This window comes from Amblyraja radiata, chromosome 13 (genome assembly GCF_010909765.2).
Source record: "Amblyraja radiata isolate CabotCenter1 chromosome 13, sAmbRad1.1.pri, whole genome shotgun sequence".
NCBI classification, from domain to species: domain Eukaryota; kingdom Metazoa; phylum Chordata; class Chondrichthyes; order Rajiformes; family Rajidae; genus Amblyraja; species Amblyraja radiata.
Window position 1 is genome coordinate 26,781,825 of NC_045968.1, and position 16,166 is coordinate 26,797,990.

The window sequence follows — 16,166 nt, forward strand, 5'->3', positions numbered from 1 at the left end:
GTTCGAGACGTACCAGGGCCCCATCCCCGACCTCTACCTCCGTTACATTGACGACTGCTTTGGTGCCACCTCCTGCACCTACACACAACTGACTGACTTCATCCACTTTACCACCAACTTCCATCCGGCACTCCAATACACCTGGACGATTTCCGACACTTCCCTACCATTCCTTGACCTCACCATCTCCATCGCAGGGGACAGACTCCTGACCGACATACATTACAAACCCACTGACTCACATGGCTATCTGGACTACACGTCTTCCCACCCTGCCCCCTGTAAAGACTCCATCCCCTACTCCCAATTCCTCCGCCTACGCCGCATCTGTTCCCAGGATGAGACATTCCATACCAGGGCATCGGAAATGTCCTCGTTCTTCAGGGAACGGGGATTCCCCTCCGCCACCATAGATGAGGCTCATACCAGGGTCTCATCCATACCCCATAACACTGCTCTCTCTCCCCATCCCCGCACTCGCAACAAGGGCAGAGTCCCTCTGGTCCTCACCTTTCACCCCACAAGCCGGCAAATACAACACATAATCCTCCGTCATTTCCGCCACCTCCAACGTGACCCCACCACTCGCCACATCTTCCCATCTCCCCCCATGTCTGCCTTCCGCAAAGACTGCTCCCTCCGCAACTCCCTCGTCAATTCTTCCCTTCCCTCCCGCACCACCCCCTCCCCGGGCACTTTCCGTTGCAACCGCAAGAAATGCAACACCTGTTCCTTCACCTCCCCCCTCGACTCCATTCAAGGTCCCAAGCAGTCGTTCCAGGTGCGACAAAGGTTCACCTGTATCTCCTCCAACCTCATCTACTGCATCCGCTGCTCTAGATGTCAGCTGATTTACATCGGGGAGACCAAGCGTAGGTTGGGCGATCGTTTCGCCGAACACCTCCGCTCAGTCCGCAATAACCTACCTGAACTCCCGGTGGCTCAGCACTTCAACTCCCCCTCCCATTCCCAATCCGACCTCTCTGTCCTGGGTCTCCTCCATTGCCAGAGTGAGCAACAGCGGAAATTGGAGGAACAGCACCTCATATTCCGTCTGGGGACCTTGCGTCCGTATGGCATTAACATTGAATTCTCCCAATTTTGCTAGCCCTTGCTGTCTCCTCCCCTTCCTTAACCCTCTAGCTGTCTCCTCCCACCCTCCCATCCGCCCGCCCTCGGGCTCCTCCTCCTCCTCCCCTTTTCCTTCTTTCTCCCCCCCCCCCCCACCCCCCATCAGTCTGAAGAAGGGTTTCGGCCCGAAACGTCGCCTATTTCCTTCGCTCCATAGATGCTGCTGCACCCGCTGAGTTTCCCCAGCAATTTTATGTACCTTTGATGAAGTGAGCATGCTTTGGATGATGGCTGTGTAAAATCGGATTAGGAGATGTTTCCTCACTCTGAACTTCTTGAGCTGACGGAGAAAGAAGAGTCTTTGGTTGGCTTTTTTATAAATGTGATCTGGTTGACTGTGTCTTCTACTGACCTGTTGGCTCTATATGCGAATTGATATGGGTCCATGTTGGAGGAAGTGCTGGTTTTGAGGTGAGCGAGAATGATGCGCACAAATGACTTCATGGCCAAGAATGTAAGGGCAATCGGTCTGTAGTCATTGAGGCAGGGTGTTGTGTTAGACTTGGGCACAGGAATGATGGTGGATTGTTTGAAGCACTGGGGCACTGAACATTGGCAGATGGAGGTATTGAAGATGTTGGTGAAGACAGGGGCCAGTTCTGCAGCAGAATGATGGAGCACTGCTGGGCTGATGTTGTCTGGGCCTGCTGATTTATTTTTCTTCTGTCTCCTGAAGGTAGTCCTCACCTCGGCCTCCTGGATGTGGAATGGAGGGGGAGGAAGAGGAGAGGGGGACGATGGTGGAGGGACTGGAGACTGTTCAAACCTGCCATAGAAAATGTTCAGTTTGTCTGGGAGTTGATGATCATTCTGTTCTTTTATCCTCTTCGTGATGTTGTTGTGTGTTTTGGTGTAACTAACAATTCACCTAAAACTTATACAAAGACTATTCAGCTTGAGGAATTTGATAAAAAGAAAACAACTCAGTCTAAAATGAGTAACAATCCGAAGGACGACATCTTGCCACGTAGACACAACATAGAGATAGCCTTACAAAACTCGCCGAATTGTACAGCTGATGTTTTAAATGCAGTCCTAGGCATAGAGGGATCTGCAGGCCTCTCTTGTCCAGCTCGCAAACAACTGCGACACAACTCCGTATCTACAGTTCAAACTGTTAAACAATCCTGTGTGTTGCAAAACAGTCCTGCGGGTGAGCTCACAAACTCTATCCCATCCTCGTCGCCAATTGTAGTGTATTTTGGGTACTTGGAACTGACTCAAAAGAACTCTCAGATACAGGAGTAAACTAGCAAGCTTCTTTATTGCTGGACGCCACCATGAGTCTCCTCTAGCGCATGCGTCCCCTCACACAAGACATAACATATGCTAATTATATTATATACATTACAATCGCCAAGTCTTTAAATTAAATGAACAGTCTTCTGCTAGTGTTTTGTCAACATTTTCATCAGAACCATAACAAACGGATATTGTAGAGAACATCTCTCCAACATCCACAGGCTGAAAGATGATGATAATTCACAAGGAATGTGTGTTTATGAAAAGATTCAAAACAATCCAAGGTCAGTCTTGTTTCTCCAGAAAGATTGGATAAAACACCTTCTGGATCTTCTTAAAGAAGCCGTTTAATATAAAGCTTTGCAGCTTCAAATTCAAAGAATAACAATAGATATTTACTCACAATTCCTGTGATATTGTCTTCAGATCAGACTTGATGCTGTCGATAGACTTCAAGGCCTTCTCTGGCCGAGATCTATTTTCTTCAGTTCCTCGACTGGAGCCGGAATTCTGGCCAAAACCTCTGCGAGATCTTAGCCAAATCTTCTGTCCCAATCTCTGGGACTGGTATTCACCCCTGTGATGGAGGTCTCCTTCGACTTAATGTAGCGGCAGATTTTTATATAATTCAAGACATTACTCCCTCTAGCCGCTAAATGGACAGCATGGTTGAGGGGAATACGCATGCGAGCTCACCATCAGAGACCTTCAGAGCCTCTTCACAAATAAGTCTTCCAAAACACAGTCTTTTGAAAAGTAAATTCTTTACTGTTGATGAAAAACATTAAGTTACATCCAAACATCTTCCGACTCGTTAATATAATCTTCATTGAGCTCCAGCTTATCACATTAAACGTAGGAAAACTCCTCGTGTCTCCATTACACTTCGCATGGTTGAAGGGTAAACCTTCTCCATGCTGGTTCCAAACTAAACTAAAAACTAAGTTTCTATGCAAGATACTTAGCCCCAAACATGCCCTAAAATACATCATAAATCCCACCCACAATATAACGGGAAGTCTAAAATTTAAAGACACATGCCATCATTAATGTCACGCAAAACAAGCCAAATGGCCACTCCACACTTTTAGACATACTAATAAAAAGGACACCAGGACATAAATCACCATGAACTATGATTCAACTAAATTAAATTTCTGTATGTAGTTGGACAATACAACTGAGAAAAATGTTCAATTAATGATCCACTTCCAACAATGATTTTCTTTTCATTGTTGGAATTCATAAAATTCCAGACATGTGCTCCATACGTTGCTGAGAAGGTCCGCTCTATATCCTTCTTTTTCCAAGGAGTATAGTACCTCTTCCAAGCTAAATATGGGATTGGGTAGAACCGATTTGTGATCCATAAAGAGATGCCGTTGCATTCTTTGCCAATGAAGGGAGCTAGATTATCCGTCTGACACCATCTCTTCAGCACACGGTTAATCAGTTCAGGGCCTTGATGACCCCAAATATGTCCAATGTAATTGGCCACAAAATCTTCCATGAAATTCCATAAAACAGGATGGTGCCTATGTGAGAAACCTATTGCCCCATTACTGACAGTTCCAGCATGCTCAGGGCATGTAAAGTTAGCAAACGGCATTGGCCTCATTGATATAATGTCAGTATCCAGGTAGATGCCCCCATATTTCCACAGCAGTGCTAATCTGCAGCCATCAGCAAACACATGGGTCCAATACCTCTCCTTTTTTGGGTTTACCTGTGGGATAATGGACAAAAAAAAGTTCAATTCATTATCTTAATTTCCATTCTTTCTGAACATGCAGTCGTTCTTTCTGCAGTCTTTTTGTCTCTTCCTCGTGACACAATCCTTTATCAGTCAAATAATTGAATATAGAAGTTGGGATGTTATGTACAATTGTACAAGTTATTGGTGGCAACCCTCTTAGTGTATTGTGTTCTTTCCTTAGGACTTTATTCCTTGGACAACAGGAGACTGGGGGATAATCTCATAGAGGTATGTAAAATCAGTGGAATAGATAGGGTGAATGAACATAGTCTGAAAATGTATGAAAAGAGGCATAAGTTATGGCAGAAGATTTAATAGGAACCCGGGACTCAATCTTTTCAAACAGTGGGTGTTGGCTACATGGAACGAGCTGCCAAAGGAACTAGTTGAGGCAGCTACAATAACAGCATTTCAAAGTCAGACACAAAATGCTGGAGTAACTCAGCGGGACAGGCAGCATCTCTGGAGAGAAGGAATGGGTGACGTTTCGGGTCGAGAACCTTCTTCAAACTCAAAGACATTGTTCAGGCACATGAACAGGAAAGGTTTAGAGAGATACGGGGTGTGATAATGGAAGAAATTATGTGGGAGTGAATGGGAGCATGTTATATAAAATGTTTCCATGTCGTATCTCCATCTGCACTGCGGCCGAACATCGTGGAGTTGGCTGCCTCTTGTTTGGGAGTTCTGGAGCTACAAAACAGCGTAGCTTGTGGACTCTAACATCTTGTAGCGGGCGATCCCTTTGCCAGGGGTCGGCCTTTGGTGTTCCAACCTGTGGGAGCTGCGGACTTTAACATCGTGAAATTCGCGGTCCCTGGTTAGGGACCGATTTTGGAAACTCCAAACCGCAGGAGTTTCGACCGTCCCGTTGCGGGAGCTTAGACCGTGCCGCCGTGGGAGCTCAATCGCTCTCGACAGCCTATCCAACCTCTCCATATAACTCAAAACCTCTAGAACTGATAACTTCCTTAAAAATCTTCTTTGCACCCTTTGCAGTTTGTTATTTTGACTGAAAGAATCCAATCCAGACAGCATAGTGGTCATTAATATCTATTTTAAACAATGAATATTGCGGCAGCAAACATTAAAACATCTACTGTATCAATTCATGTTTTATAGATGCCCAACCAGTAAACATTCACTGACTTATTTGGCAGAAAATCCCAAAGTTTCACCACACCACCCTCTGATCTTTCATCCTCAGGCAATCCTACCTCCACGCCTCCACCCTCAATGTGCACAGCTGATATTTACCGCCGCCCGAAGATTTACATGCAGGACTTGCTACCACAACATCTCTGATGTTGGGGTGAGCTGAGTCAAACAAAGAGAGGGTAAAGTTCCTCTTCAATTTTATCCTGAATGTCCAGTCCTTTTTGGAGTTAGTCATCTCCTTTATATAGACACATAGTCAAGGGAAGCGTCATCTCAGTATTTACCCTGTCAAGCACCTTACGAATATTGGACATTTTAGGGAGATAGCTTTCTCATCTCATGTGAGCACTGGCCCAAGATGTTCAATTTCAGTTAGACAACACACTTGCCATGCAAGGAATCAATCTGGTGCAACGTTACTGCACTCCATTTAGTGTGTTCATTCTTCATCATTCAGGGAGACCAGACTTTCTTACTCCCAGAAAGAAAATAGTCAATGCACACTCTTCCTATTATGTACATGTCCAAATGTCTTTTAAGTGCTGTCAGAAGCTGCCTCAAGCACTTCCTCCAGCTCATTCCATAGACAGACCATTCACTGTGTGGAAAATCAGGCATCATGATCCTATTGTGTGCATTCACCTGATCCATGTCCCTAACAACATTAGACATGTCTATAAGATCACCCCTCAGTCTCCTTAGCTTCAAGAACAAATTCCTACCCTGTCCAACCTCTTCCTATAATTTAGTCCTTGTTTCCTGGTTGATATCATGGTAAAGCTTTTTTTCACTCAATCAAACTTAATGGAATCTTTCCTGGGTGATCAAAACAAACACAAAACTCCAGGTGGGGCCTCACCAACTTCTTGTGCAACTGCAGCATCATCAACATCCTATACCTAATGCATTCACTGACGTACGCCAGCATGTCTCATTGTTAGCACCTCCCCACAGCCAAAAATGGATCATTGGGAACTCCACTTTTGCTTCGTCATTGGTGCCGCCTTAGATTTGTTTTAAACCTTTTCATACTCCTAATTACTCTTTCCCCGACTCTGATGTCTGCCTGACCCGCTGAGTTACTCCAGCATTTTGTGTCTATCTTTATGTCTACAGCATTCTTCACCACCCTGTCCACCTATGATGTTACTTTCAGTGAATTATGTACTTGTACTCCTAGCTCCCTCTATTCTACAGCCTTCCCCATGGCCCTAAAATTCACTGTGAATGTCCTACTCTGGTTTGACGACCCAAAATGTAACACATCACACTTTCTTCTTATTGGTTACCTTTTGATACCAAATTTTCAATGAAGTATCTTCAAACAGTTCGGTAGCGTTTAAAGGTAGAAGAACAACATTCTTCATTGAGGAGAGCAACGGGATGAGTCTGTACTTAGGCTCTGGATATTGGCTCAAGTTGCCACTGAACCCCTTCATGAAGAAATAGATTGGTTTATCTGGGTTTTGACGAGCAGCAGACTCCACTGAGCACATCACCAATGGCTTCAGCTCCACATTGTCTGTTGTTTCCACAAACATAATCCCAGGATTCAGGAATGGACGAGGATCATCCAGGGTAGCTTCATCTTCCACTTGTGACATTGCTACCATGTGCTTTTGAAAATGTTGTTGTGTTTTCATATGCCAACATACATATAGCAGAACACTAGTTCCAATTATGAATATAGCGATAAATATGTGATGAATGGGAAGCATGGTGTGGCAATGAGGTGTTTCTCCAAAGGATCCTGTGAATTAATAAATCAAAAAGTATTATTCCCTGAGCGTGAATGAGTATTGTTCCCACAGTGTGGGGAAGCCTACATTTTTTTCATAGCTTTGGACAGGCGCATGCTGAGAAATCTGAAACAGTGTGCCAGTGGAATCTAGGAGTAAAATAGGTCCTGATGGCTATATCGGGAGAGATTCATTACTGACAACAACAGCTGATATCAATGTTGGGAACCCTGTTGGGGATTAACAGCACCTGGCCGACCATCCAGAATTTAATACTTCTGCCTCACCCTCTCTTTGTTTGACTCAGCTCACCCCAACATCAGAGATGTTGTGGTAGCAAGTCCTGCATGTAAATCTTCGGGCGGCGGTAAATATCAGCTGTGCACATTGAGGGTGGAGGCGTGGAGGTAGGATTGCCTGAGGATGAAAGATCAGTGATAAAGGCATTCGATTTTTGGATGGAGGGAGGGATGAGGTATTTTTTTGATAGCTGGCATTGAAACAATACAGTTCCTTGTCTGAAGACGGTTCTCGACCTGAAACGTCTCCCATTCCTTCTCTGCAGAAATACTGCCTGTCCCCCTGAGTTACTCCAGCATTTTGTGTCTACCTTAAATGAAAAACAATGCTGGAAGTAATTTTAATAGGGCAGGCAGCAACATTTTCAGTTAATAACATTTCATCAGATTCTCCACTCCCTTGTCAGACAGGTTTGTGAGCTTTAATTCTGTCAGAGCATTAATCTTGTTGCTGAAGGGTGGAGGCCTGTGACGAGTGTGTGCCTCATGGATCAGGACTGGGCCCATGGCTGTGAACCTATGAGGTGGTTGTATTTTGGGAAGTTAAACCTGGCCAGGAATTTCACAGTGAACGATAATGTATTTTTGTTATGATGTCAAGCAGAGGGAGTCTAGGAATACCAACACATAGTTCACTGAAAGTCTTCCAGGTGAAATAGTTAAGGCAAATTCAATTAGAACATATAAAATACATTTGAACAGGCACATCAGGTTGGGAGAAGCACTCGTGCTTCACATTCATAAGGGAACTGTGCAGGAAGAATATCCATGACCTCACTGGATTTGCCAATGGTCCAAAAATCTGAATCCTTCCCCCCTGCACCAGCTCCACAGCTGCACGATCACCTGTCCTGTCTTTAGGAGCCAGAAACAAGATGTCATGTATTCCAATGGTGGTGAGTAACATATGACACACTGTTCAGAGGCACAGCAATCTGAAATAGAAAATGGTCAACAATCACAGCAGGATCCAGGAATGGCTAGAATGATTCCCCTCTGAGGAAAAACGCAGGATCGGGAAATAAAGGCTAGTGTAGAGAGGAACAGAGAGATTGGAGATGTGGTGTGGTACAGTTACATCACGCTATCGGAAGGCAGTCGTGGGTTGATGGGGGGGGGGGGGGGGGGGGGGGGGCGTGCCTTTATTTACATTAGTCCTGTCCCATATATTCTTCCAAGCTCCAAAGATTTTGTTTGGAATTATAAGAGAAAGAGAAAATGATCAGAACATTCTATCCCTCCTTTGCCATGGAACTTAGTGCTGATCACATGGCACCAATGAAGTGTAACTTCTCTTCTACACCCCGTCTTAAAATTGCATGTCTAATGTTTAGTTGAAAACCAACTCCAAAGAAATTAAATTAAAAAAAAAATTAAAACACAGATACATCAAAACAGAGATACATACAAACCTCTATTCATTTAGTGCCTTCACAAATAACAGAAAAACTTTGAAATAAAAATTTTCACAGTGAAAACCTCCAACACATGTTTGTATGTATCTCTGTTTTGATGTATCTGTGTTTTAATTTTTTTTAAATTTAATTTCTTTGGAGTTGGTTTGCGAGAGACCATGGACACACAGCATTTGGAGAAACTGGAGTTTAGGGTATTTTTAAATTGTGAATTTGAATCTGGTATTTTGGAAGACTGGGGTAAAAAAGTTTATCCTTTATGATTCCATTTTATTAACCTTAATTCCTTCAATTCTCATATTCCTTTAAGATTCAGTATTTATGTCCTCACTTTCAAGCCTACATTCTCAGAGCATTCTCTCTTAAGTTTTAAATCACCAAGACGTGCCTTCATTTACATTAGTCCTGTCCCATATATTCTTCCAAGCTCCAAAGATTTTGTTTGGAATTATAAGAGAAAGAGAAAATGTTCAGAACATTCTATCCCTCCTTTGCCATGGAACTTGTGCTGATCACATGGCACCAATGAAGTGTAACTTCTCTTCTACACCCCATCTTAAAATTGTGCTTGACATCTGGGTCATTAAAGCATTCATATCCATAATCATCCTGATGGAAAGAAAAAGATCTAAAAAGCTCATGTTTTAACTTGGCTTCAGCAGAACAGTATTTGTTACATTCAAGTTCATATTTGGTAGTAAAACCAGTCAGCGACCATAAATTCCCATAGAGCAAAAATGAAAGATGTCGAAACATTGAAATCTTATGCATAATGCAATTAGGCAAAATATACTTTAAAAGGAAACAATTCATGCAGAATATTGTATACAAATAGTGATATAATATTGCATGTCTAATGTTTAGTTGAAATTCTAGCTTGACACATATCAGATAGGCAAAATGCTGGAGTCACTCAGCAGGTTAGGCAGCATCTCTGGAGAACGTTGCTAAGTGACATTTTGGGTGGGGACCCTTCTTCACAATACACTTAGTGTTCCTTTGGATAAATTGCTTTGATGCAATCATACTTTTCTTGCAGAAAATTTTAATCACACTGGAGAACAGCACGAGTGTCGAGTGTGGACTGCAAATGATACAAGGGGGTCAAAACAAAACAAAAGGGGGAAGGCTGTAGGCGTGCAAGATATATAAATGACAGAAGACAAACTGGTTATTAAAATTATAGTGTGGGAAGGAACAGCAGATGTTGGTTTAAACTGAAGATAAACACAAAATTCTGGAGTAACGCAACGGGACAGGCAGCATCTCTGTAGAAGTAATGGGTGAGGTTTCGGGTCGAGATGCCTCTTTAAACCCTTCCTCAGACGAACCATTCTTCAGACTCTGAAAAAGGGTCTTGAGCCAAAACGTCACCCATTCCTTCCCTCCAGAGTTGCTGCATGTCCCACTGAGTTACTCCAGCATTTTATATCTATCTTCCATGAAAATGATAGCACAGATACGAATTTTGTTAATTGATTTTCTCGGTTGGTTGGCGAAATCAAGAATACAGGATAAGGCATTCATAAACTGTAAAGGCATGTTGCAAGCAGAAGAGAGACACAAAATGCTGGAATAACTCAGTGGGTCAGGTAACATTGCCGAGAAAAGAAATAGATGATATTTTGGGTCGAAACCCTTCTTCAGACTGAGAGTCAGGGGAGAGGGAAACGAGGTATATAAAGGTACAGAATAAATCGAGCCGGCACTGATAACCCAGGGATAACAAAGGGATATGAACAGTGAAACTAGCAGGACAACTCGGGTGGGAGAGGGATGGAGATAGAGGGAATTCAAGGATCACTTGAAATTAGAAAAAATATTGATATTCATACCGCTGGGTTGTAAGCTGCCCAAGAGAAACCAGAAATGCTTTTCCTCCAATTTGCATGTGACCTCACTCTGACAGTGGAGGAGGCCCAAGAGAGAAAACTAAGTATGGAATTGGAGAGTAAAATAACCATATAACCATATAACAATTACAGCACGGAAACAGGCCATCTCGACCCTTCTAGTCCGTGCCAAACACATAATCTCCCCTAGTCCCATATACCTGCGCTCAGACCATAACCCTCCATTCCTTTCCCATCCATATAACTATCCAATTTATTTTTAAATGATAAAAACGAACCTGCCTCCACCACCTTCACTGGAAGCTCATTCCACACAGCTACCACTCTCTGAGTAAAGAAGTTCCCCCTCATGTTACCCCTAAACTTCAGTCCCTTAATTCTCAAGTCCTATAATAATAATAAAAATGATTGGCAACTGGAGGATTTCTAGACATTCCATTGTTATATTTTTCCATAGATCACTTTCCATTTGAAGATATCACCATAACCCGAAAACATGGGGAATAAAACATGTTTTTCCAAGATAAGAAGCAAAGTACAGTATAATTCCAAACTAAATATGTTTAAGAGCTTTGTTACTTACCTGTTTTAAACTGGCAGTGTCAGTGAAAGTGTTTCGTGAGACTGTCCTCAGTCGTTTAATTAGGCATTTGATATCTTGAGTTTATATTTGCGTAACATTATTTATGAATAATAGGTGTGCCCAAAGAGAGATTTGATCATTTATGGGTGTGACACAAAGAGCAGTTTGATGGAAAACATACAGTAGCGTGTCAAAGAATATATCACATGATATATTTGTGATTGGGGTAGGGAACTGCCAATAACTGTATAATGTGATCATTATGTGTAATTGGTTTATAGGGGTTGCCTCCCCAAAGTAATGTCACGCCCTTAGTTTGGAAGGATATAATAATAATAATAATAATAATAATAATAATAATAATAATAAATTTTATTTATGGGCGCCTTTCAAGAGTTTCAAGGACACCTTACAAAAATTTAGCAGGTAGAGGAAAAACATGTAAGGGGAATGAAATAAATAGTAGAGACATGACTAATACACAAAGTAAAGACAGAATACAATTCAAAACACAATATGAGGCAATTAATGCACAGATGAAAAGGGAGGGGGACGTGGGGCTAAGGATAGGCAGAGGTGAAGAGATGGGTCTTGAGGCGGGACTGGAAGATGGTGAGGGACACGGAATTGCGGATCAGTTGGGGGAGGGAGTTCCAGAGCCTGGGAGCTGCCCTGGAGAAGGCTCTGTCCCCAAAACTGCGGAGGTTGGACTTGTGGATGGAGAGGAGAGGGTTGGTAATTCTTTGGGGTGTGTCGGTTGATTGTGACTTCTGTTCTGTTTGCACGAGATCTTGTTGTCTTGCGTGAGGGGATCGGCATCCGGCCCTGCAATTTGTTCTTCAATAAAGTAAGGTTTTGGACCAGAGTTTGACTTAGTGTTTGACTAAACCAGACTGAAGGGATAAGTCTAGAATCGTAATTTACACTCTGATCTTGTTATCTTCCGGTTTGGCAGTCATTCTATTCTTCCGGGTTGCCCCAGCTGCAGGATGCTCCCCCACCCCCCGCCAGCCCCTGCCTGAGGCCATCCCCATCCCCAGCTGCAGGATGCTCCCCACCGGTCCCCGCCTGAAGTGACAGGTCACGGCCATGGCAGCAGTAGGCCACGACAGCGATGGGCCATGGCAGCGGCAGCAGTAGGCCACAACAGCGATGGGCCATGGCAGCAGCAGACCACGGCAGGGGTAGGCAGCCGTAGGCCAGGGCAGGGGTACGCCAGGGCAGGGGTAGGCCAGAACAGCGCTCCCCCCCCACCATCCCCTGACAGGCCCCGCCTGAAGCCGTCCTCCTTCCCTGACTGCAGGACGATCCCCCCCCCCCCCCAACTGGCCCCCGACAACCCCCGCCTGAAGCCATCCCCCTCCCCCGGCTGCAGGACGCTCTCCCGATCGCCCCCACCTGCAGCTGGAATACCGGGAAAAACATTTATCACCAATTTGATCCTCTCCAAAGTTAGAGGTCAAGACGATGTGGCTATTGCTGTGCGTCCTCTGGGATAGCAGCTAAATTAATGCCTGGTGGAAGAACTGCACATTCTCAATTGAAGATTCCCATCCAAGTGACCGAGGATACATTCTGCAACATTGAGAAGAACTCTCACATGGCACATTTGATGAGGCAAGTGAAACTCATTGTTTGGGATGAATGCCCAATGATCAGGAGGGAGAGCTTTGAAGCAGTGGACAGAACTCTTCAAGATGCATGCACCAACACTTAACCTTTTGGCGGCATTCTTACCATTTGTTGTGGCGATTTTTGACAACTCCTTCCTGTAGTGAAAAGGAGAAATGATGCTGATGGTGAAAATTCCTGCATCAAGAAATCCTACTTCTGGAAACATGGATGCATTGGTGATCATTTTCCAATATTCTCTCAACTCTGGATCAGTTCCTGTGCACTGGAGAGCAGCCAACTTGAATTTGAATTTGAACAGGAAGTCAGATTATTATATGAATGATGTCAGATTAGGAAATGGAGAACCTGGGTGTACTTGTACACCAGTCACTGAAAGTAAGCATGCAGGTATCACAGGCAATCATGAAAGCTAATGGAATGTTGGCCTACATTGCGAAAGGATTTTATAGGAGCCAGGCCACGATGCAACCAGTCAGAATGCTCTCTACCGTGCACCTGTAGAAGTTTAAGAGAATCTTCTTCGACATGCCGAATCACCATAATCTTCTCAGGAAGTAGAGTCGCTGATGTGCCTTCTTTATAATTGCATCGGTGTGCTGGGTCCAGGAAAGAACTTCAGAAATATGCACGCTCAGGAATTTGAAGTTTTTGACCCTCTCCACCATTGTCCCATTGATGTGAACAGGATTGTGGGTCCTCATCCTTCCCCTACCAAAGTCCACAATCAGTTCCTTGGTCTTACTGATGTTGAGAGCCAGATTGTTGTGCCGGCACCATTTGGTCAGTCGGTCGATCTCAATTCTATACTCTGACTCATCCTCATCTGTGATTCGTCCAACAACAGTAGTGTCGTCGGTGAACTTGGTGATGGAGTTCGCACTATGTCAGGCTACGCAGTCATGGGTATAGTGTGAGTAAAGCAGGGGGCTGAGCACGCAGCCTTGAGGTGCTCCCGTACTAATTGTTACTGAGGATGAAGTGCTTCTGCCAATTCGAACAGACTGTGGTCTGTGGATGAGGAAGTCGAGGATCCAATTGCAGAGGGATGCGCAGAGATCCAGTTCCGTGAGCTTGGTAACCAGCTTTTTTTTTTTCTTTTTTCTTTTTTTTAAATTAAAAAATAATATTTACACTACAATAAAACAAGCCAGAACCCACCACCATAATACAATACAAACATGTAATAAACTACTATACAACTATGATACAATCCTTATTGAGGATACATTCAACACCCTGCGGAGCCCAGCAGTCCCGGAACTCATAAATATCAAAAATATTTATTCAAATATTAAAATTGTATTTACAATACAATAAAACAAAACACCACCATAATACAAGATGAACAAATATGCTAATCAACTGCTAAACAACTATATTACAATCCTTGTCAAGGATACATTCAACCCCCCTCGGTGCCCAGCGGTAGCGGAACTCCCTCAGGGTGCCCGTAGACAGGGCGTATTCCCTTTCCATCCGCACCCGGGCACGGACGTACCCCCGGAAAAGGGGCAGGCAGCCGGCTCGGGTAGAGCCCTCCACCGTCTGGCGCCGTGACTCGCGGATGGCCAGCTTGGCCAGGCCCAGGAGCAACCCAACCAGGACATCTTCAGCCCTACCCTCTCCCCTACGCACAGGGTGTCCAAAGATGAGGATGGTGGGTGAAAAATGCAGCCAGAAAGCAAGGAGCAGCCCCTTTAGGTATTGAAACAGTGGCTGCAGCCTCACGCACTCCATGTACACGTGGTACACAGACTCTTCCAGCCCGCAAAAGTGGCAGGCGGCTGGCGAGTCTGTGAACCGCGAGAGAAACAGGTTGCAGGGAACACATCGGTGCAATACCCTCCACCCCAGGTCCCCCTCCACCCCAGGCCCCCCTCCACCCCAGGTCCCTGGTAACCAGCTTTTTTCTTTTTTTTTTTTTCTTTTTTTTTTTTTCTTTTTTTAAATTAATTTTTTTTATTCAATTATTAAAAATAATATTTACACTACAATAAAACAAGCCAGAACCCACCACCATAATACAATGCAAACATGTAATAAACTACTATACAACTATGATACAATCCTTATTGACGATACATTCAACACCCTGCGGAGCCCAGCGGTCCCGGAACTCCCTCAGGGTGCCCACAGACAGGGCGTATTCCCTTTCTAATCCCACCCGGGCACGGACGTAACCCCGGAAAAGGGGCAGGCAGCTGGCTCGGGTGGAGCCCTCCACCGTCTGGCGCCGTGACTCGCGGATGGCCAGCTTGGCCAGGCCCAGGAGCAACCCAACCAGGACATCTTCAGCCCTACCCTCTCCCCTACGCACAGGGTGTCCAAAGATGAGGATGGTGGGTGAAAAATGCAGCCAGAAGGCAAGGAGCAGCCCCTTTAGATATTCAAACAGTGGCTGCAGCCTCACGCACTCCATGTACACGTGGTACACAGACTCTTCCAGCCTGCAAAAGTGGCAGGCGGCTGGCGAGTCTGTGAACCGCGAGAGAAACAGGTTGCAGGGAACACATCGGTGCAATACCCTCCACCCCAGGTCCCCCTCCACCCCAGGTCCCCCTCCGCCCCAGGTCCCTGGTAACCAGCTTTTTTTTTTTTTTTTTTTTTTTTTTTTTTTTTTTATAAAAAAAATTTTTATTCAAATTTTAAAATTGTATTTACAATACAATAAAACAAAACACCACCATAATGCAAGATCAACAATTATGCTAATCAACTGCTAAACAACTATATTACAATCCTTGTCAAGGATACATTCAACCTCCCTCGGTGCCCAGCGGTCGCGGAACTCCCTCAGGGTGCCCGTAGACAGGGCGTATTCCCTTTCCATCCGCACCCGGGCACGGACGTATCCCCGGAAAAGGGGCAGGCAGCCGGCTCGGGTAGAGCCCTCCACCGTCTGGCGCCGTGACTCGCGGATGGCCAGCTTGGCCAGGCCCAGGAGCAACCCAACCAGCACATCTTCAGCCCTACCCTCTCCCCTACGCACAGGGTGTCCAAAGATGAGGATGGTGGGTGAAAAATGCAGCCAGAAGGCAAGGAGCAGCCCCTTTAGATATTCAAACAGTGGCTGCAGCCTCACGCACTCCATGTACACGTGGTACACAGACTCTTCCAGCCCGCAAAAGTGGCAGGCGGCTGGCGAGTCTGTGAACCGCGAGAGAAACAGGTTGCAGGGAACACATCGGTGCAATACCCTCCACCCCAGGTCCCCCTCCACCCCAGGTCCCCCTCCGCCCCAGGTCCCTGGTAACCAGTTTTTTTTTTTTTTTTTTTTTTTTTTAAATCAAAAATATTTATTCAAATATTAAAATTGTATTTACAATACAATAAAACAAAACACCACCATAATACA

General features: G+C 44.7%; 1 protein-coding gene across 1 annotated transcript; it reads right to left on the reverse strand.

Annotated features, from left to right (window-relative positions):
- Window positions 1–3,411: 3,411 nt before the first annotated feature.
- Window positions 3,412–11,184, reverse strand: LOC116979750 (alpha-1,4-N-acetylglucosaminyltransferase-like). Its single transcript, XM_033031516.1, has 3 exons — window positions 11,177–11,184; window positions 6,577–7,037; window positions 3,412–4,099 (listed from the first exon to the last, which is right to left on the reverse strand). Exons 2-3 carry the CDS (start codon window positions 7,003–7,005, stop codon window positions 3,518–3,520), a joined length of 1,011 nt encoding a protein of 336 aa, XP_032887407.1. The 5' UTR covers window positions 7,006–7,037; window positions 11,177–11,184; the 3' UTR covers window positions 3,412–3,517.
- Between the last annotated feature and the right edge of the window lie 4,982 nt (window positions 11,185–16,166).